The sequence below is a fragment of the Triturus cristatus genome, chromosome 9, assembly GCF_964204655.1.
Source record: "Triturus cristatus chromosome 9, aTriCri1.1, whole genome shotgun sequence".
NCBI lineage: Eukaryota > Metazoa > Chordata > Amphibia > Caudata > Salamandridae > Triturus > Triturus cristatus.
Genome location: NC_140592.1, coordinates 781,370,773 through 781,389,301, shown reverse-complemented (window position 1 = coordinate 781,389,301; position 18,529 = coordinate 781,370,773). Strand labels below are relative to the sequence as shown.

Here is an 18,529-nt window from a genome sequence, read left to right as displayed (position 1 = left end):
GTATATCAGGAACAGCATTCAGGTCGTTAACAACCAAATTAAGTTTATGTGCTGCACAGTGAGCAAAAGCAGCTTTAGGATATTTTCTCTCCATTATGGCTTGAACACCACCTTCCTTTCCTGCCATTTTATAGCATAAATTATATCCTTGAACATGGAGTTTTTTTAAGTTTAATCCGATTTTAGAACATGTATCCATAATCATATTTGCAATTGACATAGCATTGATTTCGTTTAAGGTTGCAAATCCAAGGAATTCCTCTCTGATGACAGCTACGGTGCTACTTGTGTTTACAAAACTTACTCCAACTGACAGCTGTTCTTTTCAGCACTTTCATCAGCAATGATTGAAAATCCATTTAAAATATTGACTAAGGATACAAGCTATTCTCCTAATGTTTCTTCACAAAATGTAATCAATTAATTTTCAACTCAAACTGATGTATAACATGCATTAACTGGTGCATTTTCCAGATGGCTCTTTAGGATCACATCTCCTGCTTCAGTGCAAAATTGGTACAGACTTTGCACGTTTCTGGTTGTACTTTTTTTTGCACGTAAAGCAATGTCATGTGTACCACAAAATAAGTAGTGGACAAACTTGGAAATAACTTTTTCAGATTTTCTTCAACTTGCCTTTTTACAACGCTATATATTTGGCAAACAATACTTGTTGCCCATCACAAAAAGTTAGTTTTATCCACTTGTGCATTTTTATGCCAAGACGATAAAACATGGTTGCGAGCACTTTCATGGAAATCTTTATACTTAGTGAAAGGCTTAGTTATGAATGTTCCTTATGTCACACAATGAACTGGCTGTGGCAAACTGTGCTATACCTGCAAATCACACCTTTCAGTTGCGGAGAGTAGCTAAACCATGGAGAATATTGATGAATCCACCTGGACCACATAGTCCTCTTGAATCCTTCTTGAAATCATGCTTTTCTGGTGAGGTATACATATCTATTAGTATATTGTATTTAAAATAATATTCAGTGTTTTGATGAATTCAAATGCAATCCAATATCATTTACAGCAGCATCAATATCATGGCTACATTCTGTTGGAGCTGAAACTGGACCTGCAGAACTGCTTGTACTTGGTTCTTTTTCTTCTTGTTCACCATGTCCTTAATGTCAAATTCTAAATCATAAAATGTTCATTTTGAAAACATTTTGTGTTTGTCCATTTCTAAAATTTGTGGATGTCCATTTCTAAAAAGAAATGGGGATCATGAAATACTCTGCTCATCACCTGTCTTTATTGAATAAACTGTGAGTTGTAGATGAGCTTTAGGGAAATGAAAAATCCCTTTAAATATCTCATGCAAGGAGAACCAAGCTTTCCTTGCATAATGCATAGATATATTGGTAAAATGAGTTTTGTGAACTTCAAATAAATTACCTACAATGCACTATTTATTGAATACACACAGCCTTGTATGCAGTAATAGAAACTTGAAAACGGCAAAGTGTATGTGTTTGGGTACATTTACACACACTAACACACAAAAAAAGGATATACTGTAGTATCAGATTTCACTTGCGACAGCACTAGACTGCATGCACAACACTTGTCACAGCACTAGATTGCACTCACAGCACCAGATTGCTCCCAAAACACTTGCCACTGCACCAGCTATAAACCCAAAGCACTACCGTTGGCATTGGACGACATCTACATCACTCACCATATATAATCTCACTTCACCAGGTATAACCCCACAACACCAGGTAATCATATAACGCCTCATGGTCGCACGATATATAAACTCTCTGCATTCTCCTGTTTTTGGCTCATCTTTTACTGCCTTCTAATTCCTCTCCCCCATTTTTCTGAGTGCTTTCTCATGCTTTTTTGCCTTGTTTTTTAAAGCTTTTTCCTTCCTCTCTGCTGTTTTTTTGTGCTTTCTCATGCTTTTGTCTCGTTTATTTCTGCTGTCTCCTGCTTCCCTCCGTTTTTCTGAGTGCTTTATCCTGCTTTTGCTTTGTTTTTTTACTCCATTTTCCTTAACCTCTCTGTGATTTTCTGAGGGCTTTCTACTGCTTTTGCCTCATTTTTCTTATTGTTTTTTCCCCTTTTTCCCTATTTTTCGGAGTGCTCTCTTTCCCTCATTTTCATTTTCACTGCTTCCTGTTTTTTCCTCAACAATGCTGCCCTGGATATATCGTGTATAAACTGCCCAGACTATAAGGCAGCAAACTATGACATACAGCCAGGATTGGATTTGGATGCGGGCTGCAGCAGGTCCGGGTCCAAAAAGTGATATGAGCCAGCCAGCCCAGAGCCACTAATCCGGTGAGTGAACGGGGGCCTGTTGTGCAGGGTGTGCTGCAGTGCATGACACAGACAATGCTACTGCTCTGAACTCCTCCATCTTTCGGATGCACAACATGCAAGTCTGCGCAGTGTGCACTATGCTGGGGACTGGGGCCGTGCCAGGTCGGACCATGATTGGTCCGACTCAGGAGTCGGGACACTGTGAGGCAGCTCTCATTGGTAGCGCCCAACTACGAATGACTGTGCTGCCGGAATGGAATGGCAGAATGAGTGTCTCCCAAAATTTTTCTATCTCTCTCCGTATTCCCAGAAGAGACCCACATTCAAAAAACATATGAAGCTTGTCTGCCTCACCGACCTTACATCTGGGGCACGTATCGTCCTCCCTTAAACCCCAAGCATATAACTTTGCGGGCGTTTTGTAATGCTGTGCCCTGAGATTTGTAGAACGGAATATTTTCCTATTTAGTAGGAGGGCGAGGTCTAAATCAATATCGGGATTTCCCAGTTTACTAACCAGTGCTTCTTCTGTTCTACCTAGATCGTCTTGTATTTCCCGACATAATAGGTTATAAAAAACCCTGATCTTCTCACTCCCTTTAACCAACTGGTCAATAATGGGAAATTCAGCTACGAATACTATCCTTGGTCTTACGGCCTTCATCCAGCTTATCACTTTATTATAAAGTAGCCAATGTTTTAAAGGAATACAGAATCTGGATTGTAAAGCCTCAAATCCCAAAATCTGACCTCCCTGCATTATATCACCGAATGTCTTAACTCCTAGCTCTTCCCAGGCATGTAGATTCCTATCTACTACCATCTGGGGGAATAGCCTAGAATTATGTAAATGTAAATATCTATTTATCTTTGGGATTCGACAAAACTTTGAGATGGCTCTCCAGACCCCCCCATGCACCTCCCAATACCTTAAAGCGAGCCTTCCTATAATATCTACGATCAATTTCCCGCATTAAAAGACCAAATGCTTTTCTACCGACCAGTAGCTCATATATTGAGGGAGGAGTCTGACTACCATAAGCTCCCAGATTTACTTGTTGATCTATCCGAAAAAAGATAGACATATGTATCAATAGACATGACCAATGATACAGCCTCAAATTCGGTAATCCCAAGCCACCCCTTTCCCTAGGGAGAGAGAGGAGATTAGTAGAACGCCTGACTCTCCCGTACTGCCATACAAATTTTATAAAAATAGATTCCAAACTTTTGATTATTTTTTCATCTATCAAGAGAGGTATAGCTCGAAATAGGTAAAGAACTTTGGGGAACATTGTCATTTTTAGCACATTGACCCTTCCGATCAATGAAAGGTGTAAGACATCGATTCTTTTAAAATCTTTTTCTATAGATTTGCTCAATGGACCAAAGTTCTCTTCTATCGTTTTGTCCATTGAGGCATTGATTCTTACTCCTAGATATATGGCCGAGTCTACAAATCTTTCATCTGTTTTAATAATATTTTTGGTACATATAATTTGTGTTTTAGTTTCATTTAATAAATAACCTGAGTGTTCCCCAAAATCCTCTGCCATTCGTATCAACTCAGGGATTGCTTGGTGCGGATCGCTCTTGATCACAGCCAGGTCATCCGCACATGCCAAAATCTTAGTTTCGTGCCCCTGACATATCACTGGTCTAATTCTTGGACTACCTAATATCTTTTGGATAAACGGATCAATATATAGGGCGAAGAGAATTGGGGAACAAGGACATCCTTGGCGCGTACCACGGTTTATTGTTATAGTATCCGAACTCTGACCCATAACCACAACCCAGGCAACTGGATTAACGTACATTGCTTTAAGTGCTCTTATTGATTTTTCTCCAAAGCCTCTTCCTGCCAGAATCCCCCAAAGGAAATTCCAAACCACTCGATCGAAGGCTTTTTCTGCGTCGAGCAAGATCATGGCCATCTCGTCTCCCACAGCATACTGAGCATCAAACAATGTTATTGCCCTCCTAGTATGGTCCGTAGTACCACGCCCTGGTACAAACCTGTGTTGCCACGGGGAGACCAAGCAACCTATGACCCTGCCCAACCTTTTTGACAAAATTTTTGAATATAGTTTAGTATCTGCATTAATTAGTGAAATAGGACGATAAGAGCCCGGTTTCTCCCTCGGTTTGCCCTTTTTATGAAAGACCACTATGTTCGTTTCCCTCCATGAATCTGGAGCAACCCCTGAAGATGCCACACCATTGAATAGGTCAGTTAAAAGCGGGATAATCTCCGGTGCGATACATTTATAAATCTCGAAGGGATCCCATCAGGACCCGAAGCCTTGCCTGTAGGTAGTTCCTGCAGAGCTATTACTATCTCATTCTCGCTAATGTCCTGTTCTAACTCTTCCTTAGCAGCATTATCAAGCCGAGGACCATTATCAATGAACGCGGCTCGGGGACCTCCTAGATTTTCTTCAGTGTACAGATCTTGGTAAAATTTCTTAAAGACCTGAAGGATATCCTTAGCTTCCGTATACTCTATCCCATTATCTTCCATTTTGGTAATGTTATTTCGAACTCTTTCTTGTTTAATTTGTAATGCTAGAATTCTACCAGCTTGCTCGCCAGTTTCATAGCGTTGAAGCCTAAAGGTTTGATACTCACTTACTGCCCTACATGTTATCAACTTCTGTAGATCAGCTTTAGCTACTAACAGTTTCTTTTGGCTTTCAGTGCTCACTCTGGTTTTTTTTTGAATGTGGGTCTCTTCTGGGAATACGGAGAGAGATAGAAAAATTTTGGGAGACACTCCTAGGGAAACAAATTCTTTTGTCATCTACCTTGATGGTCCTAGGTATGGACAATAGATTAAAATTAGAGAAAACAGAAGAGGCCCTTGTGTTTATTTCTGTGGCAGTATTTCGGCTACTAATTTCTGCAGGCTGGAAAGATACAGTACCCCCCTCTTTTCAAATGTGGCTTTCTAGACTATTAGGCATGCATAATATAGAAACTTCTCTATAACAAATTGGAGAGAGGCCAGGCCTGCAGAGATGTAGAGAAGGCAGAGGTATCCCCCTTTTTTTTTTTTTTATATATTTTTTTTTTTGTTGTTTTTCCCTTTTCCCCTCCTCTGCTCTTTCTCTAGATATAACCTTTTTGAGTAGATAAAGAATTTGTGTTTTGTATGTATTTGATAAACTGGAAAGTATATTCTGTGCACTGATACTTTGCGTTAAGAGATGACATTTGTATATATTCACTGCAAACCAAAAAAAAAAAAAAAAAAAAAAAGGAATGGCGGAATGAGGTCGGACTGTCATTGGTAGCTGAGCGCTATCCTACTACCAATGAGAGTCCCATTGGTAGCGTGGCGCTCAGCTACCAATGACAGTCAGTAGGCTACCACCACGGGTAGCTGCCTGCTGCCAGGAAGACCCACCCACCTGACATGACCCAGTCTGTCCCAGACTGTGTTTGGCACAATGGCACCGCCCGATACTAGACTACTGCTAGTGCAGCATAACACTATGGCAGGCAGCGACTGTAGCGTTACGCTGCACTGCAATGTCTGTAAATCCGACAGGCTGCCACCGGCTACTGCCAGAATGACTGAGTGATCGGGGGTAAGCACCCCCCATTACCTAACTTTTGGACACCCATGGCTCATGATGATATTTTGCTTTTTCTCTCCTCTTCCATCAAACCATCTGTGCTAGAGTCCACAATTGTATTTGTTCCCTCTATTGGTTGTTCCTTTACATCACTGTCACCAAACATCAGTCCATATATCCATTCAGCCCTTTACCCCTTCTTTCTGTCAAACCATCAACTCTTCTAATTCCCCCCATATATCAGTTACTCCATATATACTATGTCACTCTGTTCACTACTTTACCTCAATTCTACCATGCATTAAACCATCGATTTGTCTCCCCCTTTCTTTTACCATTCTTTCCTTCCTTCCAGCCACGCATCTGTCTTTTTCCCCATCTCCTGAATTGTAGCTTATCCCCTCAGGCCACTAATTCATCAAGGCATTAGTCTGTTTATAATTACTGCCTCCCCGTTCACAGGTACTTTGTCTAACACCAAGTATGAGCTTGTATCGCCATCTCTTCTATTGACCACTGCTTCTATCAATCCCTCCAAGCACCAGTCCATCTATCACTCCCTCATCTTTACTCACTTTTCCATCCATCAATCCTTCCAACCACCAGAGCATCTATCACTCCCTTGCCTTTACTCACCTCTCCATTCATCAATCCATCCAAGCACCAGTACATCTATCTCCCACTTGCCTTTACTCATCTCTCATCCTTCAATGCCTCCATGCACCAGTGCATCTAGCACTCCCTTCCCTTTACTTACCTCTCCATTTGTCAATTTCTCCAAGCACTAGTGCATCTATCACTCCCTTTGCCTTTACTCACCTCTCCATCCATCCATCCCTCAAAGCACTATTGCATCTATCACTACCTTGTGTTTACTCACCTCTCATCCGTCAATCCCTCCAAGCACCAGTGCATCTATCACTCCCTTACCTTTACTCACTTCTTCATCCTTCATTCCCTCCAAGCACCAGTGTATCTATCTCTCCCTTGCCTTTACTCACCTCTCCATCCATCAATGCCTCTAAGCACCACTGCATCTATCACTCCCTTGCCTTTATTCACCTCTCCATCCATAAATGCCTCCAAGCACCAGTGCATCTATCCCTCTCCTACCTTTATTCTGCTACCTTTGAACTATCCCTTGCTGCAACAGTACCATTTTGACTCTCTTTCGATCAAGCCCTTTGGGGGTGATCATAGGTTTACTTAATAGATCACATATGCATTGTAATGCAAAAGTAACGTTATTTTTCGGGTAAACTTACGTTATGAACAGCATGATGGGCACGAGAAAGCTGATATTGATAATGTAACCCCAAAAGAGCATAAAAGAATAAAAAGCAGCTGTGAATTGTGGAGGCATTGCAGGAACATAGCTGTGTTTCTTTTGAATCCTCTCGTGCCATACTCCCGACATAACAGCAAAAATGAAAGCACAAATGATGATCATTATGAAAATCTGGAAAGAACAGAGTGAGATTACCAAATTAGAAGACTTGAGGCTCTCAGAAATCTGGTAATTTTTGTACACATGGATAACATAATTCCTTACTCATAGGCATATATTTTCTACTCCTCAGCGACAAAAGGTACCAAAACCTACTAGCAAGCTATTTGCTCTTATGTCACCATCCAAGCTCACCAAAATGGTCAGAAGGCCCTGCTCACTGGCCTCTGGAACATTATCACGGCCACACCAAAAAGACTATGCGCCATATGCCTACCTGTCTGGTCCTGGCAGAGAAATGATCACATTATCCACACCAAATGAGAACTGGCTGGCTCCAAAGACCAGCTGGCATCCAATTCTAGACTCTAGGGACTACCTGGCAAGTAATCTCTACATTTGGCCAAAATCAATATTAGCTGATCAGTAAACAAAGCAGAAAGGATGATAAGGCAAGTGTTGGCACAACCCAAAATTCTGGAACAAGGTCTACATGAATTTTATGCTGGTCACTTCCTGTCCTGTAGGATCTGTGTCTTATGGTTACCCCCACATTTTGCTTGATGTGATGCTGTTTTTGACTAGTCTGACTGGGATCCTGCTAATCAGGACCCCAGTCTATCTGCTTTCTCCCTAAACTGTTATGTTATGTACTTAGGTACACTCCAGATTGGATACTGGGGTACCCTTGTCAGTCCCTAGTATATGGTACCCATGTGCCCAGGGCATAGGCACCCTAGAGTTTTCCCATGGGCTGCAGCATGTATTATGCCACCCATGAGAGACCATGCAAAATGGAACTACAGGCCTGCCATTGCAGCCTGTGTAAGTTGGTGCATGCACCGCATGTATTATGCCACCCATGAGAGACCATGCAAAATGGAACTACAGGCCTGCCATTGCAGCCTGTGTAAGTTGGTGCATGCACCACTTACTAAAGATATAGGTTTACTATATCTAAGGGTTACTGCTCTTAAAACCTATAAGTCACCTCTATAGCAGGCCTTTACAATCCTGAAGGCAGGGTGCTTGGCTCTAAGTGCAGCCTACAGGGTCTATTCTACCGGGTTGTCAGTGAAACAGCCATACACTAGTATAGAGGGGCATTATGCGACCGCGTGATGACCAACTCTAAAACAGCTGAAACAAACCCTATTGTGTTTGGTGTCAAACATGTTGGAATCATACCTCCCACAACGTTAACCGGTGTGGGAGGTATGATTCCACCCATCGGAAGCAGTATTGGTGGGCTCTTGGTGGTCCTGGTACCAGCCTTCTAGTCCTGGACAGCACAAAATGGTTGCTGCTTACCAGAGACACATTTCTGACTTCCTGTTGCTGAGCCAAGCTCGAGCACGGGAAGGCAGCACAATAGGCATCCTGTCACAGGGAGGTGTGACCACCTCCCAGACAGGATTTAGTGTATTGGGACTGGGTGGGTGCACTTGCCAGCGCCTGAAAGTCTGCATGAGGGGCAAATTTGGTGTCCCTGTGCATAGTCCAATTCAAACCGGTCCTGGGAGCCATTGGTACCCGCTCTGGTGCTAAACTGGACAAAAGAAATGGCAGTAACCTCCCCTTTGTTCAGACCCTCTCCTGGGAGGGTCCCCCGAATCTTACTAACCCTCTCCCGTGGGAACTTAAGGGCTTACCTGGCTGTAGGTCCTTAGATTTGTTGTGGACAAGATTCAGAACTGAAACTGCTGCACTTCGACCGTCTGGGAACTCTGGACTTTGCTGGACTTTGTATGGGACTGGCTCTGTCTCCCTCTCAGTCTGCTGCATCGTCTGTGCACCATACAGGATCCCTGCAGGACCTGTGGAGCATCCAAGACAACTGAAGATAATCTCCATTGGAGTGGAGGAGTCACTCCCCTGCATTCGCAGGCACGGCAACACTGCTGACTGGTCTGCTGTTCCCTAGCTTCTACAAACTCCAAATGGTTCCTACGTCCCTCGAGGCCTGAGCTGCCTTCTCACTCAGTTTGAGGTCAGAATCCCTAATGGAGGCTGCAACACCCGAACCACTGTGCACCGCATACTTTTGCAAGTGCAAGTGCTTGTTGGCAATACTGCATCAAGTGCATTGGGCTCTGAGTAGCCCCACCCTCTGGCAACTTCTCCTGCAAAGATCTTCAACAACCCCACACCGAGTGCTCCGTGGCCTGTTGTTTTGTGAAGCTGCTCGAGGTCCTCTCGCGACTCCTGTGCCTCCGGCCTGTGGGTCCAATTGAGGGTCAACTTTGCTTTCCCTGGGCTCCCCTGCTTGCTCAGGCCTGTCCTGACTCCCCTGCCTTTGATGAGTCACCTGGACTTTACAGGTTCGAACCATGCTCTTCTTTGATCTCCTGCGTGGGTTGACCTTGCCAAGGCTTGTTGGTGCTCCCGCCGGACACCGATCCCTCAGCACTTGACATCCTTTGTGGGACAGCTCGCATCCGGCTCCTGTTCAACCTCAAAGTTGCCTGGTCCCTGCAGCTGCAGAGTCAGGGGCACTGTCAACCAACCTGAAGCACCAGACATCGATCGGTATTCGTCTACCCAGCTCTTGGTCACTCTCAAGTGACCCAGACTCTGTCCCCCCAGCCTAAAGGTACTCTTGCTTCAGAATCCACATTTGGATTCCGATGGACACTTTCTCCCCCTCCAGCAGTGGCACTTTCTCGAAGCCCTCCATTGGGTTTGATAGCGGTTTCTGACACCACTTCAGACCTATGCACCGGCTTCCCGGGGTAGGTAACTTGGGTACTTCAGTATCCATGGGTGGGGTGGCTCTCCAACCTTATGTCTTCCACTGGGTTTCTTTGAAGTCCACTAGGAAGGGTCCTTACAATCCTGAAGGCAGGGTGCTTGGTTCTAAGTGAGAGGGTGTCCCTGCATGAGCAGGACACCACTGCAGCCTACAGAGTCCATTCTCCCGGGTTGTCAGTGAAACAGCCATACACTAGTATGGAGGGGCATCCACGTGATGACCAACTCTAAAACGGCTGAAACAAACCCTATTGTGTTTGATGTCAAACATGTTGGAATCATACCCCCACACTGGTAATAGGTGTGGGAGGTATGATTCCACCCTTCGGGAGTGACCTTCGTGGGCTCTCGGTGGTCCTGGTACCAGCCTTCTAGTCCCAGACAGCACAAAATGGTTGCTGCCGACCAGAGACACATTTCTGCCCTCCTGCTGCTGAGCCAAGCTCGAACAGGGGAAGGCAGGACAATAGACATCCTATCACAGGGAGGTGTGACCACCTGACAGACAGGATTTAGTGTATTGGGACTGGGTGGGTGTGCATGCCAGCACCTGAAAGTCTGCGTGAGGGGCACATTTGGTGTCCCTGTGCATAGTCCACTTCAAACCAGTCCTGGGAGACTTTGGCTCCCGCTCTGGCGCTAAACTGGACAAAGGACATGTGAGTTACCTCCCCTCTGTCCAGACCCTCCCCTGGGAGGGACCCCTGAATCTTTACAACCCTCTCACGTCCGTACTTAAGGGCTTACCTGGCTGTAGGTCCTTAGATTCGTCATGGACAAGATTCAGAACTGAAACCCCTACACTTCGACCGTCTGGGCACTCTGCACTTCTCTGGGCTTTGTTTGGGCCTGACTCCATCTCCCTCTCAGTCTGCTGCATCGCCTTAGCCTTTGCACCATACAGGATCTGTGCAGGACCTGTGGCGCATCCAATACAACTGAAAATAATCTCCCTTGAAGTGAAGGAGTCACGCCCCTGCATTCGCAAGCACCGCAACACTGCTGACCGGTCTGCCGTTCCCAAGCTCCTATGGACTCCGAAGGGTCCAGAAACACAGGAGGTGGGTTCTTACGTCCCACGAGGCCCAAGCTGCCCTCTCACTCAGTTTGAGGTCAAAATCCCTCGTGGGGGCTGCAATACCCGAACCTCTGTGCACCGAGTACTTTTGCAAGTGCAAGCGCTTGTTGGCAATTCTACAACTAGTGCATTGGGCTCTGAGTAGCCCCAAGAACTTCAACCACCCCACACCGAGTGCTCCGTGGCCGGTTGTTTTGTGAAGCAACTCAAGGTCCTCTTGCGACTCTTGTGCATTCGGCCTGTGGGTCCAATTGAGGGTCAGCTTTGCTTTCCTGGGGCTCCCCTACTTGTGCTGGCCTGCCCTGACTCCCCTGCCTTTTGTTGAGTCACCTGGACCTTGCTTGTCCGAACCATACTTTTCTTTGATCTCCTGTGTGGGTTGCCTTTGCCAAGGCTTGTTGGTGCTCCCGCTATACACCGACCCCTCAGCAATCGACATCCTTCGTGGGACAGCTCGGGTCCAACTCCTGGTCATCCTCGACGTCGCCTCGTCCCCGCAGCTTTAGAGTCAAGGGCACAGTCAAACAACCTGAAGCACCCGACATAGGTGGGCATTCGTCTACCGAGCCCCTGGTCACTCTCAAGTGACCCAGACTCTGTCCCCTCTGCTTTCAGGCACTCTTCCTCCAGAGTTCATGTTCAGATTCCAATGGACACTTTCTCCCCCTCCAGCAGCATCACTTTCTGGAAGTCCTCCATTGGGTTAGACTGAGGTTTCCGACACCACCTCAGACCCATGCACCAGGCTTCCCTGTGATAGGTTACTTGGGTACTTTGGTTTCCACGGGTGGGGTGGCTCTCCAACCTTCTGTATTCCACAGGGTTACTTTGAAGTCCACTGGGAAGGGTCCTTAAACTTTAAAATTCCAACTGCGACTTTCACATACAATTTCACTGAGCATGCGGTCGTGTTCTCACACTGTACACGCACTCCAAGGGGTACTCACCTTGGGTGGTTCGTTTGGGGTCCTAGCAATTCTATGTCCTCTCGACACTGTCTTAACTCGAGTCATGGTTCTTATACCACTTTCTTAGTATATGGTTTGGTCCCCCCTGGGCCCACTGTGTATTAGTGCTTTTTACTGTTATATCTTTGCTGAAGTATTGTGTGCTTTCTGTCTATATCTGTGTAGGAGATACTGTAACGTACTAGATAGTGTTATAATATAAATACATATTTTTATAGCTACTGTGTGGTTATCTTTTCGTTTAAACTATACTATAAGATTGCATTCAGGTAAAACAAGCTGCTTTGCATTCCTTCAAGACTAAGCCTGAAGGCTGCTCTCTACAGCTACCACTTGGAGAGCTTTCTAAGGTTGTCTGAGACCTCTTAAAACACCATAAGGGTTGTTTGGACTGGTGCAAGGTGCCCACTTTAATTAGTGAACAGCATATACCAGGCCAACTTTTCACACTTCTGGCAAGCAGGCGTGTGCTCACGTGCGTGTTTGCACGCACAGATACACACACATACACTGTAAAACAGGCCTGTGAATCACTGTGCTTTGTAAATCGGTCCATTATGCTTTGGGCTTGATGTGTTCCGTACAGAATTCTAAAATCTTGATTGTGACTGTAATGTGTATGCATTTTTGGCCTGTACGGCCAAGCAATATTTATGCACTCCATCCACTGCATTTTTGCTTACTTACCCATTTTTATTTAATTACTGATGAAATACTACAGGGCTTTGTTTTCTCCATTTTAATTTTATGACTGCCAAATTTAATTTCATTTCCCTCTTTTTTATCACACTGTATTCTCTTTTGGGACTGTTTACTCCCTGCATTTTAACTAAACGAAAATATGCTTTCCTGTACAATCTACTACATTCTGTGAAGTGCTTTATAGTTAGCACAACATAGAATTCCCATTCCTAACCAAAAGACAAAAAAATAAAATAAATCCCCTTGATAAAATATAATAAATGAACATTTGTCTAAAATTTGAACACTTATATTTTTCTACTTTGCTGATTGATTTCAAGTAGAATTCTTAAGTTTATACCGTGCTTTACTAAATGGGTTCTTTAACAGAAGCAAAAGACCCATAGACTAATTTTGGTGTCTCTTGCAAGAAGAAAGGCTACAAATGCATTGTATGCCTCCAATTTCACGCATTCCCACTTGTAACCAAAAGGCTTTAAGTTTGAATGAAGCTGTGTAATTGGAGGCTTACCAAATAGAGGCTTAAAAATTGAGTGAAATCAAGTTTCCAATTATCGGCAAGTTTGAAACTTTCTGCAGTGAGATGCAAATTAAACTTAACAAAAAAAATCACACAAAAATACCAACCATCAACAATCACCAACCCCCACGGACTATTCAATTGAAACAGAAGACAAACTAAAGACTCGATGGCACTGGTCTTATGAAATAAATAAATCATAATTTATAAATTCTTTAGCACTAACATCTTTTCTGAAACAAAATGTACATACAAAACAAATGGAAACAAAAGCTGTTTAGTTGAAGAGCACAGTGAGATAGGAAGAAAGATAAGTGGAAACAAATACAAAAAAAATTAAGCAAATCAGAAAGTGAAATTGAAAATGAAGGAGATGTAGTAGCTGGTTCAGTTGTTGTAAATACAAATGTATGTGAAGATTAAGGCAAAGTAAATAAAAAAGCCATGTGTGTTCTAAAAATATATATATATATATATATTATCTACTGGCGGTCGCCAGTAGATAGTTATAGTTAGGACCGTGTTTCCATAGGAAATCTGAAAATTCTATTTTGAATAACTTTGGCGCCGGTTGACGAATCCTCGCGAAATTTTCAAAACTAATGGGGTGCTCCGCTCAGCTCCTACTCTGAAAGTCTCGGGGTGATTCGTCAAGCGGGGGCCGAGAAAAAAGGGGGGTCCCAAAACGCGTTTTCCCCATGCATTTTCCAATAGGACCTTTAGTCGAAGGTACAGCCCGAACGGCTGAACAGAATTACTTGAAATTTGGCAGAGAGGTAGTCCTCAGGTCAGGAATGTGCCTTTTGCATGTATGGAGTCAATCTGTTCAGTATTTCCTGAGAAAATTGCAGTTAAAGCACATAAATATCTATAGAGGCGCACCGTGTGCGCACCGTGTGCGCACCGTGCGCGCACCCTAACGTGCGCGAGCGTAATTCTGATTGGTGGTTACATGTCAGTCAACGTTCGAATCGATCGAAATCAGGAAGTGTCAGCCGCCATTTTGTTTGTTGTGGGTGCGAGAGTGAAAAAGAGAGGTGGCGAACGTGAAAAGGGTGTAGGGTAGAGAGTTCCTGATCCCCTAGCCTTTGTGTGAAAAAACATTTTATTTAAAAAAAAGAAAAAAATCGCGGGGTGCGCGCATGGTGCGTGCACGGTGAAAAACCTTAAAAAAAGAAAAGAAAAAACATACATAACTTAGCATTTAAAAAAACGTACAAATTCACTTAAAAAACCATAGGTTTCACACACGTTATAGTTAGGAATTAGCATTTAAAAAACCTTGCAAATTCACTTAAAAAACCATAGGTTTCACACATGTTATAGTTAGGTGGACATTTCACTCGTAAAAAACCAATGAAATTCGCCCGTTATAGTTAGTTCAGATAACTATAACTCGCGCGACCGCCACTCTATCACAAGGATGATGTCATCAGTAATGTCATGAGTGATGCCACTGACCATGTCATGAGTGATGTAATATGTGACGTCATGAGCAGTGGATTGCGGGCGCGCGAGTTATAGTTATCTGAACTAACTATAACGGGGGAGTTTCATTGGTTTTTTAAGAGTGAAATGTCCACCTAACTATAACATGTGTGAAACCTGTGGTTTTTTAAGTGAATATATATATATTCACTGAAAAAACATAGGTTTCAGGCACGTTATAGTTAGGAATTAGCATTTAAAAAACCTTAGAAATTCACTGAAAAAACCATAGGTTTCAGGGGCGTTATAGTTAGCATGACCTCCTCTGTAAGCCCCTAGTATATAATAGGGCAGGGGATTAAAACTACCTCTTAAAACGCGCCACAGGGCGTGTTTGCACACGTCACCTCAGGCCCCGTCCCCTCACTTCCCCACTGTGTAAACACGCCCTGTGGCAGTTTTAAGTTGGGAGATTAAGTCCCCTTGAATCCTGAGGGTCCCTAGGGTCCAACTAGCCCACTAGGTTCCTCCAGTAAGCACCACAGAGCTGCGTTGCAGAGAGATGTAAAAAGGGTCACGGCCTTGATCACCTCTCTGCAATGCAGCGCAGTGGCGCTTACTGGAAGCACCTGGTGGGCTAGTTGGGCCCCAGGGTCCCTCAGGATTGAAGGGGAATTATTTCCCCAACTTAAAATGCGCCACAGGGCTTGTTTGAACACGTTAACTCAGGCCCCGTCCCCTCCCTTCATCACTGTGTAAACACGCCCTGTGGCCGTTTTTAGTTGGGAGATTAAGTTCATTTGAATCCTGCGGGTCCCTAGGGTCCAACTAGCCCACTAGGTACCTCCAGTAAGCGCCACAGAGCTGCGTTGCAGAGAGGTGTAAAAAGTGGCACGGCCTGGACCACCTCTCTGCAACACAGCTCAGTGGCGCTTACTGGAAGCACCTGGTGGGCTAGTTAGCCCCCAGGGGCCCTCAGGATTGAAGGGGAATTATTTCCCCAACTTAAAACGCGCCATAGGGTGTGTTTGCACACGTCACCTCAGGCCCCGTCCCCTCCCTTCCCCACTGTGTAAACACGCCCTGTGGCCGTTTTTTAAGTTGGGAGATTAAGTCCCCTTGAATCCTGAGGATCCCTAGGGGCAAAATAGCCCACTAGGTACGTCCAGTAAGCGCCATTGCAGAGAGGTGTAAAAAGGGGCACGGCCTGCAACACCTCTCTGCAACGCAGAGCAGTGGCGCTTACTGGAAGCACCTGGTGGGCTAGTTGGCCCCCAGGGTCCCTCAGGATTGAAAGGGAATTATTTCTCCAACTTAAAACGCGCCACAGGGCGTGTTTGCACACGTCACCTCAGGCACCGTCCCCTCCCTTCACCACTGTGTAAACGCGCCCTGTGGCCGTTCTAGGTTAAGAGATTAAGTCCCCTTGAATCCGAAGGGTCCCTAGGGTCAAACTAGCCCACTAGGTACCTCCAGTAAGCGCCACAGAGCTGCGTTGCATAGAGGTGTAAAAAGGAGCGTGGCCTCAGAACACATGTCTGCAACGCAGCTCCCTGACGCATACTGGAGATACCTGTTGGGCTAGTTGGCCCTCAGGGACCCTCAGTATTGAAGGGGAATTATTTCCCCAACTTACAAATGGCCAGGGGGCGCGTTTGCAGAGTGCTGCAAGGAGGGGGCGTGGCCTCCGGCACGATGCCGGTCTTTTATTATTATTTTTTTTTTAAGGAGGGCTGTGTGGCCCCCCTTCTTTTTCTAATTTACTGGCCCTGGGGACCCATCCCCCAGGGCCTGCACCCTAATTTCTTTTGTTGAAAAAAATTATTTTGGCCCTCGCAAGGCCTTAATCGGCCCCGGGGACCCCAACCTCTGGGTCATGTCCTTTTTTTTTTGTATTCTTTAGGAGGGGGCTGCGTTGCCCCCCTCCTCAGGCCACTTATGGCCCCGGGGACCCCATCCCCCGGGGACGGCCTTTGTTTTTTACTATTTTAAAAAAATATATATTTATAGAAACACCTAGGACATGCTGGACAAACCGTACGTACCTATCACCATGACGATTTGCGTGATATTCATTAAAAGGTGACTATGCATAGAATGAATCCACATGGAATGTATTTACACCGCTAGTGATGCTCTGACGTGTCTGACGCCCTACCGTGCCTAATCCCGGCTCCCCCGCCGGCGGGTACTCTCCAAGTAGACACCCTTGTTGTTTATTTATACAAACATGGGTAGCTATTGACGGGCACATTTAATATACATGCACACCAAGCCATTCAAAGGGGATTCGACAAAAATTCGACCCAACTATGCAAGAAACCTCCCTCATGGTTAATAAAACACACATCCACCGCCGGATGTGTAATACTTTTTATTTTACTCTCTGGAAAGAAGACGAACCTCACTTGAGAATCACAGTGTGCTCCTGGCAGAGCCCAATGCTGTGTTACACTCACCAGTGCCCGCCGATTGCCTCACACCTCTGTGTTGTATTCCACCAGCTAGTGCGTATGCTATGACACTCTCTAGCCCATGTGCACTGTAACACCACCCTGTGAAAATGTCATGCCACACTTGCCTTCACACAGGTTATATTGCCCCATCTAACGTGCCTTCCTCGATGCCTATGTTATAACGCACAGCGCTATGCCATACATATTACAATCTGGGATCCATATTTTTGTCACAGTGCATATGCAACGTTACAGTCCCCAGCACATATTTTATATTACAACTTTAGAGACTAGTTAGGTTACACAACACTGCCCTGTGCATATTACACTCCAAGGCGCATATCGCATAGCACGCGCTAGTGCCTGTGCTATCTTGTGCTCTCCAATGAATCTGTCATTGCGCACAATGTATTGCATAATATATTTCACGCCCGGTTCATCTTATATCACACTGTTTGGTGCATAGTTTATACCATATACTATATCTAGTTTTCATTTTCAATCGTGCTCTCAGGACTATGTTTTATATAACACTGCGTCCACCTACCCTTTTCACGGGCATTACATTTTGCGATGGGGGTGGAGGGTCAGGTGGTGTTTCTGCCAAGTGAGCCCGGAGTCACAGACACAAACGTCCTCTTCTTCCTGAATAAAAGTGAGATTATGCTGCATACTTGTTCATATTTTAAGTAGTTCGTACAGACACACATTTTAAAAACAATAAAGTTCCTAATACTAGGGGTGGGCGGAATTTGCGTAACCGCGTTACGCAAATCTCCGCGAAACGGTAAAAAATCTCCGCGAACATGCAAAAATTCCGCGAACACGCGGAATTGCTTGTTCGCGATGCTTTTTTCCTGTTCACAGTTGCTGTTTGCGTGCTCGGGGAGAAATATCTCGCGAACACGCATTTTGAGAACGCGAACAAGAAAAAATTTCGCGAAGTCGCGGAAAGCAGAATTTTGGGCAATTTTGAGTTCTCCGCGGTACGCGAAATTACCGAAATTCCGCAAATTCCGCGAGCGGAACGGAATTTACCGCCCAGGCCTACCTAATACCCACCTTCTCTGAACAGTTAGATTGCTGCCCCATCCACCTCCTCCCTATCCTCTGTTGTCTGAATCCATGGCCTAGCCTCCTCCCTCCTGCCATGCATGGTCTGATGTGCTGCCACTGCCCTCCATTTAGCATGATGTACCAGTCCACTCCTCCTGCCCTCCATTGCCCAATTCTATGGCCCATCATTGACCTCCTGCTTAGCCTCTGTGCATAGCTTGCTGCCCCTATTCTCCTTCCCCCTGCCCTCCGATGTCTTT

At 45.0% G+C, this 18,529-nt stretch overlaps 1 protein-coding gene across 1 annotated transcript in view; it reads right to left on the bottom strand.

Annotated features, from left to right (window-relative positions):
- LOC146798840 (phospholipid-transporting ATPase IC-like) overlaps positions 1–18,529 on the bottom strand; it is a 1,543,528-nt gene that overhangs the window by 803,939 nt on the left and 721,060 nt on the right. Inside the window, exon 12 of the mRNA XM_085626157.1 lies at positions 7,129–7,322. Within this exon, the coding sequence (XP_085482283.1) occupies positions 7,129–7,322 (194 nt within the window). The remainder of the gene's footprint in view (positions 1–7,128; positions 7,323–18,529) is intronic.